At 36.8% G+C, this 22,000-nt stretch overlaps 1 protein-coding gene and 1 long non-coding RNA gene across 4 annotated transcripts in view; both read left to right on the top strand.

Moving 5' to 3' along the window:
• The window catches only part of LOC126816703 (echinoderm microtubule-associated protein-like 2), an 89,318-nt gene that overhangs the window by 43,644 nt on the left and 23,674 nt on the right, over positions 1–22,000 (top strand). For 2 of the 3 annotated variants that reach the window (XM_050543445.2, XM_050543444.2), the window contains exons 13-16: positions 8,994–9,080; positions 9,369–9,512; positions 10,240–10,380; positions 15,745–15,858. In XM_050543445.2, coding sequence (XP_050399402.1) covers positions 8,994–9,080; positions 9,369–9,512; positions 10,240–10,380; positions 15,745–15,858 — 486 coding nt within the window. Of the gene's footprint in view, positions 1–8,993; positions 9,081–9,368; positions 9,513–10,239; positions 10,381–15,531; positions 15,643–15,744; positions 15,859–22,000 lie in introns of those variants that run through there. The other variant, XM_050543446.2, reaches the window with a different exon arrangement.
• On the top strand, positions 2,386–5,681 carry LOC126816746 (uncharacterized). Its single transcript, XR_008787645.1, has 4 exons — positions 2,386–2,415; positions 2,675–2,762; positions 4,427–4,513; positions 5,127–5,681. It is a non-coding gene; the product is annotated as an uncharacterized LOC126816746 (long non-coding RNA).

Below are 22,000 nucleotides of genomic sequence, written 5' to 3' on the forward strand. Positions count from 1 at the left end.
CAAGAAATTAAGTAAAACTATTATTGAATGTGATTGGTTGATAAAATCAACGTACTATAGGCTACATTTTGTCTGCGATATCATCTCGGTGGAAGCGGACATTAAATGAAGTGATTTCACACTTAATTTAACATTTAACAACGTGCTGAAATGATTTTAGAGCAGTGATATGTTTGACAAATGTAAGCTAATGGTCACATAGAATACAAGACCGCAGGTTTGTGAATATTTATATAAGAAAAATAATACCATGTATGTAATTTAGCATCGATATTGTTTCTCTGTATAATATTAGTATTTCGTTTCCTTAAAAAAAAACTCCAACAATTTAAACCGGAAGTTCATGTTTATAATATGGCGCGGTCAGGAAAAAAATTTCGGCATGTTATTATCAAATCTGTTCAATTTTTCTGAAATCATGCTTAATTAACATTAGTTGTTCGGCGCTACGATGTTGTTCAAATACTTACATTACAGAATCACATTATGATTAAAGCAGAAACGGCTCGACTTGAACCAGCAGGTAAGAATCTGTTTTGAAATTTTATCTTGGGAGGTTGGATTGGCGTTGGAGACCCGATTGGCGGCCATTTTGATTCTTGTTTCATGATTTTTTATATTATAACGATTTTGCCAAGAGTAGACATAAACGCGGGCAAAGACTAGAAAAAAATCTTTTTACACTTTTGTGTTAGTTGAATTGTAATCTAATTTATGTTTTAAAAAACAACCTTAAATCTAATAAGCAGATATTTTCCCCACACCCTCCGTTGTTCAACCTCTGTGAGTCTGTGTAATATTTAATATTATTAGGCCCCAATTTAATATTAGGCCCCAATTTAATATTAGGCCCCATTTTTGCCTGATTCAGTCACAGTTAATAAATAATGGAACTAGAATCAGCCTGTGGAAGTTTCTCTATAGTTTTATTATTTTTACCAGTCAGTGATGATATGGGACTCTTTCCACCTTCCAGCAATAATTATTGAGAATTTACCAAGGACTCCATTGGCGTTGAATCGAAGAAAAACAGGTAAAAATTTCAATTAATTTTTATATTTTCTATTTTTTTTTACCAATGTCCTACAATGATTAGTGTATGTGAACATACAATCCAAAATAAAGTATTTATATGGCACTTACATGCAACAGAGAGAGAGAGAGAGAGAGAAATGACATCCTTACATACATGTACTTGTATTTGAAGAATCAAGTAGTCCATGCTGTGCCTATATGCATACCGGTAATCAACTACGACGAGGATTAGCCTACTCTCGTTTCCACCCTTTCCCTGCACACTGTCTCATTCTACATGTATTAAAAATTGGTATGTTACTGTAATATTAATTATGCACAAACCTACATGTAGAGTTGTTGTAAGATGGGTCCTTATATCTACTTAGCCTACAGACGCTAGGTCGTTTCGGGAAAAAGGACAGGTAAGGTTAAATTTAATATGAATAATTCGCTTGCGGGTATGGGTATTTAGCAAAAGGAGGAAACAAAAGGACCCAGAGATTAGAGAAGGTATGCTTCAATTTAATATGAATAATTCGCTTGGCGTAGGGGTACACGTATTTAGAAAACGGAGGAAACCGAATGACCCAGCGAAAAAAATCAAAAGATTGGACAGGCGACTCTACTCCTTGAAATTGAAACCATGCCACTTAACACAATGACAGACCCTGTGATTTCATGCGCATGCATTACCTACTAGACCATTCTCCCCAGCCCCACCCCATATCGAATAAAAGTATGACTTATTTCAAATATGATATTTACATATAAAGAAAGTAGAGAGACTTCAATCTTACTAGAAAAATACTAGATTACCTGAAATGAAATGGGGTTTAAAGACAACGTCCTACTGGTCAGCTCCGACTGGTCTAATGCATTGTGCTAAGTGAAAATGTTTGTCTGGGCAGCGACACTATGGCCTACTCTCATACCGAATTCAAACTGCCAAGAGAACTTTTATGTGTACGCCAATGTGTACATTGGATCTCAGGGGAAACCACTCTGCAAAATCAAGATGAGCTTTCTCGGTCAACCCCAAGAGATAACCTGTGGCCTCCATGCTAGTGTGCCAGCACCTAATTCACTCAGTCACCATGGCCGTCTTCTAATTACTGCGACAGTGAAACCATGTGACAAACAAGGATTATTAAAATAGACTTTTACGGCTTAGGTAGTTCCTTGGGATTAAAACTTTTGATACATATAGATACATTAGTTTCAATTTCATATCACACAGTTTGTATATATGGTAAGGTAGCTTTAATCGTAAATTACATATCATGTATTTATTTTTTCAGTTTCAATATTGGATGTATATGCAAATCACCCAGAAAAAGATCATGTAATAACAAAAGAAATTATAAAAGAAAAAAATGATGATAGAGCAGCTTTTTCTTGGTGGGTAACTATTCAATTCTAATAGAAAAGATTGTTATGCTATTTTGAAATCTAAAATTCAGTTTAGTATAGTAAAACTGTACACGTCATGTATGAGCAGAGACAGAATCTTAGTTATATGTAGATATCACTGTCTCATCTGTGGCAAAGCAAACCAACACGTGAAACAAAACAAATGTAATTAAATTAACATTTTTTGAATTAATCAAAACTGTCTAGTCAATTTAAGCCAACTAATACATTGCCATTTTTTTTTCAGTTACCCACCTCGGAAGATCAAGTTGGAAAGGGCTATTGATATTGTGGAGACGTTTTCTCACAGAGCTTGCTTATCAGACAAAGACTATGTAAGTACCATGCATATTTGCTTTTTAAATCAGGAACTGGTTCTATACACTTGGTGGGGGGGTTGGATGGTCGAATGGTTAGCACGTGCATGCTGTATCATACGGCCTGTCATTGAGTCAACTGGCGTGGTTTCGAATCCCCGGTTGTATGTGACAAGGATTCAGGTCGCCTGTTCAACCTCATAGGTTTTCTCTGGGTCCTCCGGTTTCCTCCCACTGCTAAAGACCCCTACGTCAAAGCGAATTATTGAAATAAAATTAAACCATATGTTAGTCCCGAAATGACCTAGTTTGTGTCGAGTGGACGTTGAACCTCATTTCTCTCTCTATATATACACTTGGTAATCTAGTTCTTCTTTTTGTGGCATAGTCTAGGGCTATGCCATTTGAAATACGATCAACATGAAAGTCAGCAGGCTTGTTTGGTTGATTTTCTTACAGTTTTGATATATTACTTCAAAACTATAAGATGGATGCAATGTTACACCCTTTCATAACCATTATTATAAAGCGTTCAAATGCATGAATTTGTAAAATATAATTAATATCATATTGTAATAATGTTTGCAATACTGTATTCACAATTGCCTTAGTGGAGGTAATTGGTAAATCAAATGATTATTTTTTCATTATTGTCTTTTTTTCAAGACTTTTGTTCTGGCTTCTGACCCATTGAGGCATAATAATCTACCTGGGTCTGTAACTTGAAAAGGCACAATAAGTATTATGCAAAGTTGAAACTCAATGTGTGGAAAAATAAGTTGTTTATTTAAACATTCTGAACCGTAGAAAGTATATTTATTGCCAACTCAACCATATACCTTCAGTCCTTCATGTTTAAGGGGAGCTTTCGCTCCTGCTCCTCTCGACGCACGTCGGCTTTCCTTGGAAGGAGTCATTAAAGACTCCTGCAAATTAGCTAAATCGCTCTCCTAAATATTGAGATTTTTGTTTACTTTTAAACTGCATATATTCAAGGTATCAGGGGCTTTTTATGGCTCCCGTACAAATTTATAAACATGAAGGACTGTACCTTTTGAATATTAAGCCATCAAATTATTTTATAATTTTGAAAATGAAATGAAATGGGGTTAACATCCTACTGTTTTGCTCATAAATTGGGCTAATGAAGACGGGCATACGCCATAAAGTGTGCTATGAAGGGAATTTTGCCCGGGCAGCGGCGCTACAGCCTACTCTTATATCGAATTCCAATTGCCAAGGGATCTTTTACGTGCACGCCAATGTGTACACGGGACCTCGGTTTTTTGTCCCATTCGAACGACTAGACAGCTGTCCTTGTCAGGTCCTCCGTCCTGTATCACTGACAAGGGGAAAACACGCCGGAAAATCTGGATGAACTTTCTCAACCAATGCAGGGATTGAACACCCGACCTCCAGGCTAGCGAGCCAGCGTCGTACCCACGTGATCTCCTTATAATTTTGAAAAAGAATGCAGTGATTGTAAAAGCTATCTGTTGCATTTGGCCTGTTATTTAAATATTTTATTTTTGTTTTTAATGTTAAATATCCCTCTCAAACACAATTATATTTTAATTCTCTCCAGAAATTTGTGTAAAATATAGACTGTAAATTAAAACTTTCATCTTTTAACTGTTGAGTCAATTTAAGTGATCTAATACATAGTATGTTTTTTTTCTCAGTTAACTACATCAGAAAGATAAAGACAGTTGGAATGGCTATTCTTATTGTGGAAACTTTTCTCATGGAGCTCGATAATCAGGCAAAATGTAAGTAACATATATATTTGTATTTTTAATCAGGAAGTACTTCTATACACTTGCTTGGTAATCTAGTTATTCTTCTTGGGGCAATGCCTAGGACTCTGCCAATCACATCCATTGATTTCCTTCCAGTTGCGATAGGCCCTACATGTATGTGTATTTTTACAGTAAATAGCAGTAAAATAATGATGGACAGTATTTTACTTTCAAATAGATTTCAATAGATTTTAAAGGGTAATATCCAATTTGTTGTCAAAGATTTGTTGTCAATGGAAATAAAATAAGAATGGGTCCAAAAATAATTAGACATTGCCAAGTAAATAGGTGCTGCCATGATGTAGTAGGGAATCTGGATTTGCAGACAATACATGTATGAAAGGGTGAATAGTTGACCTATTATGAGACTTCAGTCCTAAATCTCAAGACATTTTTTCTGACTTCTAACTCATTTGATTTGAGCATAATAATCTGTCTGGGTCTGTAACTGGACAAGACACAATAAGCGTTACGCAAAGTTGAAACCAAATAGAGACTCGGTCTCGATGTGGCAAAATAAATTGTTTATTTAAACGTTGTGAACCATAGAAAGTATTCTTATTGCCTACTTTTTATTTTTTAGGCTGGAACACCATTGAAAGAGTATTTGCTGTATGATAACAACAAGAAAACCCAAGCATCAATTTATTTTATACTTCTGGGAAAGAATGCATTTGACCCAATTTTTAAATATTTATTTTTTGTTATTAATGTTAAATTTTCTTCCAAAACACAATTAGATTTTAATTCTCTTCAGAAATGTATGTATAATATAGCAAGTAAAGTGACATATAAATCACTTAGAATTTGATCAGAAATCATAAAGTATTTAATAGGCATTACTAGAAACCAAATGTAGATCAAATACACCCAGAATTACAAAAAACCTTGACCTACATAAAGGTGACTTTCCCTTGCTTATGAAATGAAATACGGTTTAGTATCCTACTTTTCTGTGTTCTTAGAGTGATTCTGCCCTACACCCTACTCTTATATCAAATATTTCAACTGTCAAGGGTTCTTTAACGGGAACCCGGGGGGGGGGGGGGCAATGATTAACACGCACACATTTGATCAGGAAGTCTGTCATTGAGTCAAATAATTCAATTGTCAAGGGTTCTTCTAAGTGAACGCAGTGGGGGTGGTTTCGATTCCGGGAATGGGGGAGGGGGTGGTGGATGGCCGAATGGTAAGCACGTGTGTGCGGTATCATACGGCCTGTCATTGAGTCAACTGGCGTGGTTTCGAATCCCCGGTTGTACGTGACAAGGAGTAGGGTCGCCTGTCCAATCTTGTGGGTTTTTCTCCGGGACCTCCGGTTTCCTCCCACTGCTAAAGACCCCTATGCGCAATGAATTATTGAAATAAAATTAAACCATATGTTAATCCCGAAATGACCTAGTTTGTGTCAAGTGGACGTTAAACCCCATTTCTCTCTCTCTGTCTTTCGATTCCGGGCTTGTACCCAATTATCCCTTGCCATATCCAACACTACTGACAAGTGGGAACTATGCCGGAAAATCCAGTTGAAATTTCTCGGCCAACACCTTATACTCACTGAACCACTGTGGCTTATGACTTGTGATTGTATATAAATTTTTTGTACATATGATATTTTTTTATTTCAATCCTGTAATCTTGATGCTTTGCTTCTTTTATTTACAAATATTCATTTTGTTTGGGGTTTTTTTAATGAGGAAAATGTTTTACATCATTTTGTTACTCCTGCAAAATAGTGCATTTTTCTTTTGTTAGTTTTCTGTGTATATTAGTTATTTCTATATGTCTCACAAATCACTTGTAGTGTGATTTTGTAGCACTTTTCAGTTTTTGAAATTGTTTCAATTTAGTGCATAATTAATCTTAGTGCTTGGTTTGGATGTTATTAATTAAATTTAGATATATTTGAATTATATATTTTGGAGTATGGGGTAGGGATACTGTGTACATATCTTTATATTCTCAGTTCTTGTTTTGGGGTAAAGAAGAATTTATATAGCTATTTTATATTTTGTGATAGGTAAAGTATGTGGGGTTAAGAACAATTTAAATAGCTATGTTATATTTTGTGATGGGTAAAGTGGGGGTTGGGGGGGGGGGGGGGTCTTTATATATAACACAATATAATTAGTATTAGAATTCTCTGTTTTTCTGTTAACATTTCAAATATCTATTTAGTTTTGATGTATTAATTTACTTTTTCCTATGATTTTATGAATAAATAATAATCTTACAAAAACAAAAAAAAAATTTGTTTCCTTCTTTTATCAAACTTTACAGGTCTAACAGAGCAAAGAGAGGGGTCCTGCATAAAAAGGTTGCTATACTGGATATAAATTGGGGAAAAACACAACACAAGTTTTTGTGGATGGTTATACAAAAGTTTGTATGAAACCACACAAGTTTCAGAAATTTCAACACAAGTTTCAGAAATTTTAACACAAGTTTCAGAAATTTCAACACAAGTTTCAAAAATTTCAACACAAGTTTCAAAAATTTCAACACAAGTTTGTGTTGTTTGATAAATTTTAACACAAGTTTTGTGTTGTTTCAACATTTAACACAAGTTTTGTGTTGTTTCAACACAAGTTTGTGTTGTTAAATAGAGACACCTTACTTGTGTTGAAAACAACACAAGTTTGTGTTGTTTCAACACAAGTTTTTTTTCAGTGTACTTAACTAATATCAATACACTACACTATCCGTCAGCGGTTAGATGTGGAAAGCACAATTGCCCAACAACTCCCCACATCCAACGTGTGACGCATACTCTTTCCTCTACACATTTCATTAGCCTTGTGATCGTCTAGTAATGTTTCTGATTATATTTGTAATTCTCTTCTTTTGGCTAGGACCCCTTTTCACGTTGTGTATTTTCTTACTATCTCAGTAGTTTAGACGTTTATCTACCATGAACAACAATGCAACAGTTCGTTTTGACATTTCACATCAAACACTTGATACATAGGTTACAAGCATCCTCTCTCATTCTCCACCCCAAATTTCGCAGAACGCGTTTACTGACGGGCTGCTACATCATATGGTAGGGTGACCCGTGCACTCTACAGAAAGTTGGTCTCGACACGGCTAAATGTGAACGCTTCAGTTGCGTGTCTCGAACTGATTTCTGACTACCCCGCACTCTCTTTGAGTCGATAAATAGCCATGGCACGTGTAATTCTCTACAAATATATCAACTATTACAGCCGTAAAAAATCTATTGTTTTGAATAACAGTAAAATTTAGCTTCTTGGTTATTACAGCAGCTTTAGAAATTACGTTTGTTTTATTTTTTAAATTGCTTTATCATTAACTGTACCGTTAAGAGCGGCATCTTTTGGTTTAGTACAAATAATATCTCTGAAAAACTCGGTTAAACAGGAACATGATACTAGCAGTAGTTTCATTTTACTTTTACAAGTTTCTTAAACAATTGTTGAGTTGGCTAAAATGCTTATTTCTAAATTCAATTTCTTGTTCTAGCTTTCTGTTATGTTTCGTAAAAAAGTAGTCTTGATTATCCCGACTTGTCAATCAGACGTAGAATGGTCGATAGACTGGTTAAGCGAGACTAATTTCAAAACCAGTTTTCAGTCTATTATTTATATATGATTAATGGTCATAGCTTATTAAGTACAACATGATCGTTTATTTAGTGACTATAATTGTGTAAAACTGATTTGAGGCTTGGCATATATATAAATATTGTGGCGTAATTGTCGAGATATTTGGAGATATTTATTTATGGTGGGTCACCCTACATATGGCTCTCCTACGACCTAATGGGCATTCTGAATCAAGATGATGTCTCTCTAACCTCAACGGTAACTCTCTCTCAATGCATGTCTCCTCTCTAAGAATCTACATGGTGTCTAAAGTCTATATGACCTAAATCAGTCTTATAACATTGACAGTGTCCTTGAGACAGCTCTGTTAATTATTTAACTGGACAAATATTACGTTATTAATTATGATGATTGATTACTAGACTAATGACGCCAGGAACCAGCCTTTTGTGGACAGTAGAAACGTTCCACCAGAAATGTCATTCAATTTGAGTGCGTGAGATATGACTTCTCTACAATATATATATATATATATATATATATATATATATATATATATATGAACCCAATAATTAGTTAAAGATATAATATGGTCGCAAAGACCATATTATTACACCTTACGGCCTTGATTTAATAGGGCTATTTTTTCGAAAAAAAAATTATGAAGTGTGCTTGATTGTGCGTTGAACAACCCTGACATTGCATCACCACGGGTATGATCAACTTTGTATAAAATGAAATTGCTTGCAATTACACATTTTAGTGTACTTTAGTGTACACTTTCTTTGACACCTCATAAAACTTTTCATTTGGGAAGTTGATATGGTTGATACATTTTTGTTATATTTTTGTATTTAGAGAAGAAAATGTGTTCTGTGTTTCAGGATCTGCTAGCAGTTGTTGATCATGGAGATAGCAAAAAATTATCAATGTGGGACACGGAACAGGGGAAAATGATAGCAGATACTTTGGTAAATATAAAAAATATTGCTTTATTCTAATTAAAACAAGGATCCTTTTTCGTTTAATTTGTATAGTTTAAAATTCGTTTTATTAGTTTTTACGATAGTAGGCCCTGGAATAATTTTAAAATAAACCGGGTTCGCTTTGACATAAGACAATGAAATCGTCTGTTTAATAGGGCATTTGACGAGACGTGTCCCGAATTACTGGAGTTGTAGAGAACACAACAAAAGTTAGTTAGTAAATGGTAAAAGTAAAAGTATTATTTTAAACGTTGGATATATGTTTAATTTCAGATTGACACAGACGTCATGTGTGATATAAGCTGTAATCCTAGAATGCCCGAGGTATTTGTAACTGCCGGAAAAGAACATTTATTCTGGTGGAAGGTTAACGAGGCCACAAATAAAATTGTTTCCTACGCACAAGCTAATTATGAGGTAATATATAGACTTAACATGACTTCTAAATCTAATACAGAAAAAATGTTTTGTTGTCATGTATCTCTATCTGTCCGTTAGTAAGACCGTTATTTCGCTTACTGGTTCGACACTTATTGCGTCTGGGTGAAGAGAACCATGAATAGTAATATTTGCCGAGTATAATTCCCCACGTGATCCTGGGAATCCTCCAAAGATGTTTCGTTTTTCGTTAGCAAGTTTTTTTCGCAATAGAGTCGAGGTACTCATGGAGGCATTATCTGCGAACCTAAAGAAGTCTTTATAGGCAAATATATTATTAGAAAAGATATTAATTTCGTCCCTGCGTTGCATCATACAATCTTATGACTTTTGGTAAAGGGGATGGTTAAAGCGGGTGCGTTGCATCATAAGGTCTGCCATGGAGTCAAGTGGCGTGGTTTTGATTCCTGCTTGTACGTGACAATGAGTATAGGCTCGCCTGTCAAACCTCGTGGGTTTTCTCCAGGTTCTCCGATTTCCTCCCACTGCTAAAGACCCCTACGCACAAGCGAATTATTGAAATAAAATTGAACCATACATTAGTCCCGAAATGATCTAGTTTGTGTCCAGTGGACGTTAAACCCCCATCTCTCTCTCTCTCTCTCTCTCTCTCTCTCTCTCTCTTATAACTTTTGATCTGATCAATTTCCTTTCAATTTTAAAATATGATAAATAATACTTCTGTAAAATATGTTATATATTGCAGGCCTATTTACGGGCTAGGTTTGTAATATGTGCCTCCCATACTAGTAAAGGGGATCTTATAACGGGTGATTCAAACGGTACTATTTATGTGTGGGGCAACTGTGGTAATAAGATCACTAATTTTGTAAAACATGGACATGAGGTAAGAGTATATCACAACACAGTTCTATGGATAACAATCGCTATATTATATACACACGACGTTTCAACAAGATTTCACTGGTCGTTATCAAGCATACAAATTACAAATGAGGAAAAAATTGTGACAGTACTCTATATAGGTACATTGCGCAATAATAATACCTAACCAAAACCGTGATTAATTTAAGTGGCAAGTCATTAACAGATGACCAGATCAGTCTATTGTCCCGTGGCTTACAGTTTGTTCCATGTGGTAAACCAAACTATGACATCTACATTGCAAACATTGAAAGAGGTCTTCGTCAGTTAGCACCTGGTGGCAATGTTGATTATTTACGACACCAGATCACCCACCTACTTACCAAGAACCAACAACAACCTAGTAACCTAAGTAAGAAAGAACAACAAGCCCTAAAAGAACCAAAAACAGATACATGTAGGTCTACTTCTATAGTCCCCTCTTATAAAGGCAAAGCGACAGTTATCGTGAATACTCCAGAGTACCAAGCTATGGTTTCCAACCTCCTAAACGACACCAACACGTACAGATGCATCCGTAAGGATCCCACCGAAGCAGGGGCGGATTGGGGCCGGGAACAGGCCCGGGCTCCCGTGTTGGAGCGGCCCCTTTTACTGATCGCGGAGCCCAGACGGGAGGTCCGGTGGCTGTCCCCCCGGGAAAATTTTGAAAAATGAACCCCAGTTCCGAACCATCGGCAGACGTTTATGGCGTATCCCCACACACAGGGTGCAGGTGACTTAATAATTAGTAAATTTGCGGGCGACAGTGTCGGGTGAATCCGATGAAATTTTCGGATGAAATTCGAAATCCCCATTGCAGGATTCTGAATTCAGGCACACACCCAGCACACCCGGCCCAGAAAGTCTATTATACCAGCCCATTCTAGACTCCAGTGATGGCGTGGCGACCCGTTAAAGCCACCGGCCACATACAACATGATCATCATCGCTCCATGGCCGGTCCAATAACACCCCCCCCCCCATATATAATGTTCACCAGAAAAAGTTTTTTTAGACGAATTCGACAAAAAAAAATTTTTTTTCATTTTTTGTCCGACCGGCAAAATCCGCCCCTGCACCGAAGCCCATTTGAAGAAACATGAAGCACTCCTTTAAAAAAAAAATTAAAAGAGCAAAACCCAAATTAAAGCTGATGTATATTACCAGTTGATACCTAACCACCCACGACCACCGTATGCAAGAGCAACAATTAAAATCCATAAGAATCCCATGAAAGCGAGTCTACTAATATGTTCTAAAGACTCAGTATATTATAATACCGTAAAATACTTGTCAAAGCTACTGTCACCATTAGGGAAATCATCTTCGTTTATCAAAGATTCAAGCGATCAGTGTCAAAACCTGAAAACCATCCAAAACCCTGGCCAAATGATACCCTATGATGTAGTTGATTTATTCACTAATGTACCACGGAAAGAAGCCTTAGAAACTATTTGGAATCAACTACAACGACTGGACTCTCCAATTCACCCCACCCTCTCAACTGAAACCATCATACTTCTTATTGAAGAATGTATTAATTCCACATATTTTACTTGGGGAGACGACTACTACCAACAGTTATATGGTTTACCGATGGGCAGCCCATTATCCCCCTTAATAAGTGAAATTTTCATGTCAGCTTTTGAAGAAACAGCATTAGAATCCTCCCCTATCAAACCCTGCAGCCCTTCTACAACACCTCAACAGCCAGCATATAAGAATCCAATTTACGATAGAAACAGAAGAAAAGCACAGCCTCCCGTTTCTGGATATATACATTACTAATGACGGTGGCAATCTTAAGACATTCGTGTTCCGAAAACCGACACACACCGACCAATACATTCATTTCAAATCGAACCAACCTACCAGTAACAAAATATCTACCATTTCCACTCTAACTAGACGTGCAATTAGTATCTGTAATGACGAAAACTTACCAGCTGAAATCCAACATTTTAAAACTGTTTTTACCACCCTGTACAACCTGTTACCAGCGTTATCAATAAAATCCTACATGAACAGAATAAACCAAATAAACCAAAACCAGATCAACCACCAATAAGACTATTTATCCCATTTAATGGTAAACTCACATACCAAATCCAACGTTTATTGAAACAGCAAGCTGGAACAGAAACCATATTTACTAAAAATGAAACGATTAAAGATCACCTGCGGGCGAATGGCAAACTGAATCCCACTCCCCTCTTCCACCAAAAGGTTGCGTTTACAAAATAGATTGTTAATGTGGAGAGACATATGTCGGCGAAACGAAAAGACCTCTGAATGTAATATTGGTTGAACACAAATCTAAAGCTGTCTCGAATAAATCAGCCGTAGCTGCACACCTTAAAGCTAACAGACAACACAGCATTAATTGGTCAGATGTAACAATTTTAGAGAGAAATCACGTAAACAAGAAAACAAGACGGATACTAGAAGCTATCCACATTTTGAGAACAACCAAGTAAAACTAATTTCAAAACGTTACATAATAATCTAAAATCTCAAATCTCAAATCAGGAAATGCATAGTAGCTTGGTCTGATAAATTTCGTGCGCCTTTAGAATCTTTTGGAGAATGGAAAAACACTGTTTTTGATCTCTTGTCAAAGAGAATCAAATATATAAAACTTAACCCAAGTCACCTGCCACCCGAAGTCCTAAATAATACACCCGCAGTTGAATGTCTTGCCTCTCTTCAAGAGAGATTTGTTCTATGGAATGTCGATAAGGCCAGCAATAATATTGCCTTTATCTGTAAAAAATACTATATTAGAAATATTCTCACTGAAATGCATTACGGATATTTTACATAACCAATATACCTTTAACAGGAGTAATGCTATTACAGACAATGTGAAAATAGATGCACTACCTTACATTTATTCTATACCTAAATTCCATAAAAACCCAGTAAAATTCAGATATATAATATCCTCCAGTATCTGCCAAACGAAACCATTAGCTAAGACTATCACCAAAGGACTTAATTTATGCCAAACCCAACATGCCATTTGGTGCAGAATACTTCGTAGCTATATTGGAATTAATAGTTTTTTCATAATTGATAAAAATAAACCTATAGTAGACACTTTAGAAAAAATCAATAAAAAAGTTAATGAAAAAACAATAGAAACGTTCGATTGTTCTACTTTGTACACTATGCTTCAACATGCAGATCTTAAAGATAATTTGGATTGGTTTGTAGATAAAGCCTTTAATGGAGCTTTCGGGAAAGGCAGAAACTTGATGGCCATAAATGGATTATAAAACGCCGCAATGCCGACACTGTAGTTTTTGATAAAGAAAAATTTCAAAACATCATACATTTCCTCATTGACAATGCCATACTGGAGGTTGGGGATAAGATAATACAGCAAACCATTTGTTTACCAATGGGAACTGACCCCGCCCCATTTATGGCAAATGCACATTTATATAAATATGAATTCTACTTTCAAGACCATAAAAGAAAAACAGATTACAAAGTAGCTAAACTATACCTTCCGATACATTGATGACATAACACCTATCAATGAAATTTCATAACACCTATCAACGGAAATTTCAACAAATATAAAAGTGAAATATATCCTCCTGAACTAATATTAAATAAAGAAAATTCCGGCACTATAAATGCATCTGTTCTTGACCTGGACATCAATATAATTAACAATAAATTTAATGTCGGTATTTTCGACAAAACGGACAAATTTGGTTTTGAAGTAGTAAAATACCCGCCAATCTATAGTAACATACCAGATACCACGCTATATAGTGTTTTCTATTCACAGGCATTACGATTTTTGACAATATGTAACAATAAAGAACTATTTCTCTCCCGAATAATATCTCTTTACTTTAAATGCACTACCAAAGGCGGTACACAATTACCCATTTTAAAAGAAATTTCGAAACTTCCATTTCTTCAACATACCAAGTTTGGCATTTCTTATTAGTATATAACCGACTACATATTGGATAATGATCCAATTTAAATTTTATTTTGAATTTTCTGTAGTTACCTAACCCTGTCTGAATTACCTCCCTTATTTTTATGCCTTTATAAATACACTTACATAGTACGATTTCTTCAGCATACCTGTTTTGCATTTCTTGTGTGGGGTATTATATTAATATATTATAAATTGTACAATTACACAATTTAATAATTCCGATTAGTCGCTAAAACTTATAGTTTTTAAGCTTTTAACGTTATTTTATCTGGATTATCGCCCTTTTTATTGTGATTTTTTTATCACCTTCTAAGATATGACGTCATTCCCAAAATAACATCACGCCACTCAGTCAGCAGACGGCTGTCTTTCGAGACAGTCTACATTTTCTATTTGCTTCTTTGTATTCAGTTTTGTTTTTGTTTTTGTGACGATGGAACATGTGCCCTATGTATTGAATACTGAAACGTTTCTCTATTGATTTTAGAGCATTTAGGTTTAGACTACTTTTTTTATACATTTCACCGATGTGGTTACTTGTATAGTTGAATTTTACTACATATGCTTAAATTCGTATTTCGTTTAGCATATAGCCGATCATGACTCATGCTGGCATTACACAATGATTTCTTTGGGTTGTATTCCTGATATCTACCTACCCAAAGCTTATGACCCTTTAATTTTAAGTAAAAATTAATGCCAGGAACTGTTTCACGTCATAAAATATACTATCTTTTAGCCTTACCTAATTTCAAATAAGTTCCTAGTAAGCAGTGATATGTATACGATGTAACTAGATCCATCATTTATCTTTACGTACATTATGTAATACTACATGTATTCCATGTCACAATGCAAATAAGTCAAATATGAATATCATAATAATTAAGGTGTTTTTCACCATTCACTCTAAGCTTTTTGATGTCCAGAGATATATCTTATGGCTTCACCTAGTAGGTTTCACCCATCATCTATGTTTTCATTAATTCCTCTTTAATTCCTTATCCGCTGTTGTTACTATACTATGTGTTATCATAATTACATCTGAGTATAATTACTTTGATAACCAATAAAGATAGGGTTTCATTATTATTGTTCAATGTACCTATATATATAACACTGTCACAATTTTTCCTCATTTGTAATTTGTATGCTTGATAACGATCAGTGAAATCTTGTTGAAACGTCGTGTGTATATAATATAGTGATTGTTATCCATAGAACTGTGTTGTGTTACATTATATTCAATCGCTAAATGCCATTCAAAGATTATATGAGGTAAGAGTGTTTATTTATTTTATGTTTTGAATAAATCATATCTGGATGTCAGATAAATCGAGCAACTTATTATATTGTAAACTAGTATAATTGTTTTTGTAGGGTCCAGTGTTTTCCCTGTACGTTATGAAACACCACCTATTATCAGGGGGTAGAGACGGTATTATATATGCCTGGGAATGGAGTAAAAATATGGATTGTGCTGGTAAAGTAGAGGTATGGTTATATTGTAGCCGCCCTCGGTATGACCTTGAGTTGACTTTGACTTTAAATAAAAACTGTAAGAGGATATAAATAATAATAATAACTAGATCTGCTACTGTCCCATGCAGATATGAAAGCTTTCATATTCATCGTCACGTGACATGGATTATATCAAGTATCTTAAAAGAAAAAAGAACAAAAAATAATTATCAAAATCGGTGAAAAAGTCGCGAAGTTACAAGTCTAAATATAGTGAGAAACATTGCACCCTGGCAACAAAATAATCTGAAAACTAAAGGGAAATAACTGAGAGTTGGATTGCTGTAATCGGAATGACTTTCCGTTCCAGAAGTTTCAGAAAAATGGATCAAGCCGTTTAAAAACGGGACGGATGAGAAGATGAAACGAAAATGGCGGGAAAGAACTAAAAAGGGGCAGGAAAATATCAAAAAAATAAATGAAATAACTTTGAACGGAACTAACATTGTTTGAATCAGATTGACCTTAGCTGTTCGAATATTTAGGTTAAATTTGTAAATTTTGAAAATTAAAGGCATAAATTGTCATGTTAACAACTTTGTCGGCACGTAAAATGTCAAAGGCGAAATACGAAATTTTGAAAATTTTCAAACACCAAAAAATCGATCTTGATCTCGGGCTATCATGAAATGCATTAATTTCAGAAATAAGAGACGCATTGAACATATTACAGACTATTGTGGTTCATTTTCACGTCTGTTCAAGTGGATTTTTCACTGTTTTTCATATTCAATTCCAAATGGAGACCATCAGTTGACCGAAAATCTTTTCTTTTTTTTTTTGCTAAAACTCTTTTTTTTTAATCGGATCAAAATGGGAGTAAGGCACAAAGTCCGGGGTGGCAATGGGCGTATTGACGATTGTGTCCAAATTTCATGGTTTTCGGACAATCGGTGCCGGTGTCGTGGCGATATTCCACTTTTTTCACACTTACTGAAGCCGTAAATGGCGGAAAAAGCCGAACGACAGGAACCGTGTGAAGAACAAACGACCTTAACGAATGCAGGTATCGCCTTGAATTTCTCAGGGCACCTAGGTACCAGCGTGAAAAGTTCCTCGCCGGAATTTGGTAGTCATCGTACCTTTGGTTCCAGCGTGGCGCATGCGCGAAGTCAAGAAATTACGGTCGATTTTGGGATTTTGGGTATATTTCGGAGTAGTTTGGTATGTGACGGTGGATCGGGGACCCGGATTGATCTATTATAATAAGCGTTGAAGAATGAGCAAATTTTCGCTACCGGGGTTGATTTTCTCTGCCCAGGCAACGTTCCGTTGGACCGATTGCCTTCAAATTTGCACGGGATGTACCTTGGGATTCAAGCTATCACATATTAAAAATAGAAGAGTCTGGAATTCCGAGAACGTTGACAATAAATTCGAAACCCACCCCCACCGATCAAAGTTTTTTTTGCTTAAAAAATTGCCGTATTTCATCGAATTTTTATTGTTCTTGATATCTGAGCATTTTCTCCTTTTAATATGTGATAAATATCATCGCGGCGCAGCCAACCGCTAGAAATTCCAGAGATTTGGACCACCGGAAGGATGCCTCAGCAGTCAAAAAAGGCGATTTCGGTTTCTTTGTCGATACATCGTTGCGGTCATTTTAAAAAATTGTCTTTTAAGGATAATGTGTATAGTACTAATACCTATCACATACGGGAGAGGTGATAAAATCTCTTTGCATTTGCAATTTCAAAATTAATTAAAACCAATATTAAATTCCGAAAATCGTTTTTTGCTAAAACTCTTTTTTTTTATGGGATCAAAATGGGAGTAAAGCACAGAGTCCAGGGTGGTAATGGGCGTATTGTGTCCAAATTTCATGGTTTTCGGACAATCGGTGCCGGTTTCGCGGCGAAATTTCACCTTTTTGCCCTTATAGAAGCCAAGAACAAAGGACTTGAACGAATGCAGGTATCACCTTGAAATTTTCAGGGTACCTAGGTACCAGCGTGAAAAGTTTCTCGCCGGAATTTGGTACTCATGGTACCTTTGATTCCAGCGTAGCGCATGTGCGAAGTCAAAACCAGCTAAACTCAAAGCAACCTTGTCGGCACGGAAAACATCAAAGGAGAAATTCGAATTTTTGAAATATTCAAATACCAAACATTCGACCATGAGCCAGGCTATCCTGAAATGTATTAATTTCGGTAATAGGAGACAGATTCTTTAAGCCACGACCAATTGTGGATGTTTTTAAGCCCATTAATGTGGATTTTTCACTATTTTTCATTTTCAATTCAAAATAGCGTCCATCATTTGCCAAAAATCAAAATTCTAATTCTACAATTTATGGGCTTTTCTTCAAGAATTCGGAAAATATAATTCCCTTGTCTGTTAGTAAAATATCAAAAAAGCCTTTTGACATTTCACATTTCAAGATGGTGGCACTTCCGGAATGGGCAACAAACTCCATTTTTTGTGTACGGATCAGTAGTGTCGTAGCTAGTAAAGAAAAAAAAATTCAAGGCAATCTGACCTATATTTCGTCGATTTTTCTGAAAACTTTGATCCTTAATTTCATCAAGGGGAGATAATTTAGCAAATTTCTAATCATATTTTTGAAGTCGCATTGGTAAGATCTATTTACATGCTAAATTTCATGAAAATCGTACAACTATTAAAGAAATGGTCAAATTGGTCATAATTGGTTCGAAATCACTGCGACGAATTTTCGAAATTCGAAAATCTGAATCTGCAGATTTGAAGTAATTGTCTCAAGGTACTCAAAGAAAAATGATTTAGTAAAATAGGTCAAATAGTCACAAAGTTACAGCATTGTAGGTCAAATGCATTCGTTCGTAAAATTCGGTGATTTCGGATTCGTAAAACGTTTTGAAAATATATTTAATCAACACCCACCACCCATTTTTAGGGAGATAGGTAAAAGTTTCATAAAGATCCTATGGTTAGATTCTGAGAAATCCGATTTGTGGATAAAACACACAAAAAAAATAATAATAATAATAATAATCTTAACAGAAACAATAAGCTTTCATATGAAATATGAAAGCTTAATAATGGATTTATTATCTTTACGAACGTTGTTCTATATTTACAGTAATAATACAATAATCGTTGGGTGATTTAGATCCTGATTCGATTATCATACTTGTTTTAACGGTAAGGTTAGAAGGAAAGATGTCACTCGGGTTGGTCCCACCACTCCAGTCAATGAAACTTTGTACTAGACCTATTCCGTCTAACACATTAGCGTCGGCGCTACACTCTACACCCACGGCACGATGGTTAGATCTACTAGTTGTATGGACATGATAACACGGGGCACTTTTGTTTCATTCAAAGTAATCCCCCAAAAAAGGTTTGTGATTCCCTCACATGAACGTACCCGGTCTGATGTTTATAGAAAGAGGTCAACAATCTAAAAATAGAACAGCAACACAACACAGGCTTGATGGGGAGTAGATGTTATTTACTAGGCCTACGGTATAAATATAAATAGATATAAATAGCCACATGGCTTTTACAACACCCCCTTCCTTAACATGAAGACTCCGGATTCAGTTACTCCGGTACTGAGACTTCGAGACGAAGAGGAACTTTGCCGGCTTCGATGGTCTTTACTACTGCATCCGTTTCCCGGACCCGTGCTTGTTGAGCGGCCATAAACATTTTGACTTCCTCTTCGGGATTCCCACAAACTTCCCTCCGTACTTCTACCATGGATTTGTAGGTATATAAGCGCGATTTCCTTGATGCTGCATGGCCATCATCCTCAATGGTTGGCGTCTTCGTCCCCGGAAGGGCCAGCATATTCCAGCGGTCGAGGAGGTAATGGCGGTTAATAGTCGGAGTCCGACCTAGGGGCCCTTCTTCTAGGGTCATGGCAGCATACTCCCACTGAAGAAGACGTTGGTCCGGGATCATGGTTTTTGTTCCTGTCGAGATAGTTAATAAATGTCGGGCGCAAAAATCTCGTCTTGCCGGGGGTAGTAAAGGCATACAGCCCATAGGTAAGATGTCTCGTGCCGGGGAAGCAAGGCTCTGTCTGTGGTTGAGGCAGTAGTGCCTGCCAGATGAGGTTTTCATTGTCTTGATACCATTGGGATAGCCAAGTGGTCGATCTTCCTCTTCTCTGCCAAACAAAAGGACATCTCGAAGATGACTGTAGGATTTGAATGGGGATTAAGTGGCGATGAGGACGATGATGAAGAATCTGACGATGATGAAGAAGAAGACGTTGGCGGTCCTGGTCGTTGTGGCAGCGGTGGTACTAAAGCAGAAAGACTAACGGTCTTCGTAGGCTGTCGGAAAGGTACGGTCCATCGGACAACGGCTTTTATTTGGATGTCATCAATTCCCAACAAGTTGGCTAGCACCAACCGTCGTTCCTCTAACTCTTTTCCACGGAGAACTTCGCCCTCTCCTGTTGGCCTGGGCATCGGAGTTGATAGCAGGGTGAGGAAGCTTCTGCTTAAAGCCTCATTTGATCTAGGCCGTTTCAAGACTTCGGGTGCCAGTTCTCCTTTATAGGCAATTCCTCCTATCTTGGTGGTGAACCAGGCGACACAGCCTTCTTTTCTCATGGTAAGATCCATTAATTGTAGAGCATCTGCTGGCGAATACGTGGATTCAGAAGGATCGTATTGGAGGCTGAGAACAGGCCAAATGCGACCATCTTCCGTTACTACAAGGACGTCCCCGCTTTCTTCCAAACTTTCACCCCGGAATACCTCCCAGGAACGGGCCCATTCTTCCTCATTCTTCAGGGGATCTTTTAGTTCCCTACACCACTGCAACACAAGGTTTCTTGTTTTACATGATAGTCCGCTGGTCCATTTTGGTGCGGCTACAACTCTTTTGTAGACAGCGGGTTCCAGGGCGAACCAAGCTGAGTTGCTTTCAACCAGAAAGTCTTGGGGTAGGTCTTTCAATCTTGCCTGATGTCCCTGTTTGCGGCGTCTTTTAAGATCCGCAACCCTAGTAAATGCATGAAAGCCTCTGCAGAAAATACACACTACTTTCATTTTTCGGTGAGGCAATGAAGTCAGGTGGTTCTTTAAGTCCTTTTTGGTAGCGAAGGCTTTGCAACAATCATCTACACCGCAGATATACTTCGAAGACATGGTATGTATATAACTCTGAATTTAAACCTGAAATTATAAATATGGGACTGCTTACTATCGGGACTAAATCAAATAATATGGTGCCTCTTTGCCATCATGTCAACAACGGAATACACGGTACGGAAACGACGTACGTCTCGCAACTCGTAACGGAAATTACCGGGACGAGCATACCATCGACCGTAGTAAGAAGTACACGAGGAAAAACTATGATCAGTTGGTTATGGGGTGATCAAGCCCAAACCCAGCTGAAATAAAAAAAAAACTTGTGGATCCACACACGTCTACTGTACAGTAGTTCTTCGACTCTTGACTTCTTTACCAGAACTCCTCTCGTCCATACGCTCACTACGGTCCCCAGAGCCGTTCATTTTGGTTGACTCAGGTATATTAGGTAAGTTGCTGCGGTCCAACATATATTCATATAAAATACTCGATACGTACGTATCTCGAAGAAAAACCAAACAGTTCAACAACAAATTTAATAATCTTCCAGGAAACAAGTAAATATCTATATGTACAAGATTTAGGGACATCGAGATCCGTTTATGAACACGGTAAGGATTTTTGATACTTTATTATCCATGCAGGCAAATTTCGCCCCTTATATGGTAAAAGGCGATCTATATGGAATACTTTAGCTGGCTTTTTGGGAAAGCGTTTGATTCGATATGTGACATAGTCGAGCTTCGTCTCTACTAGATACGGTCCTTTCCACCTGGAGGTCAGCTTGTGACATACCCCTATTCGTCGGTTGGGATTATGAAGCCAAACAGCTTGTCCTTCTGCAAGGCGCCTTTTCCGGGACTTTACGTCATAATACTTCTCTCGGTAAGTGGCACATTTCTTCAATTTAACCCTCCCAATTTCATGCGTCCGTTTCAGCCTCTTCTCAAGATTAAAGACATACGCACTAATTTCACTTGGGTCTACATCCAAATTGGGTTTACCAATTACAGCTTGCATGGGCATGAGGATTTCTCTGCCAAAGACCATCTTGTTTGGCGGGTGACCGGTGCTGGCAT

The sequence above is a fragment of the Patella vulgata genome, chromosome 3 (assembly GCF_932274485.2).
Source record: "Patella vulgata chromosome 3, xgPatVulg1.2, whole genome shotgun sequence".
NCBI classification, from domain to species: Eukaryota; Metazoa; Mollusca; class Gastropoda; family Patellidae; genus Patella; species Patella vulgata.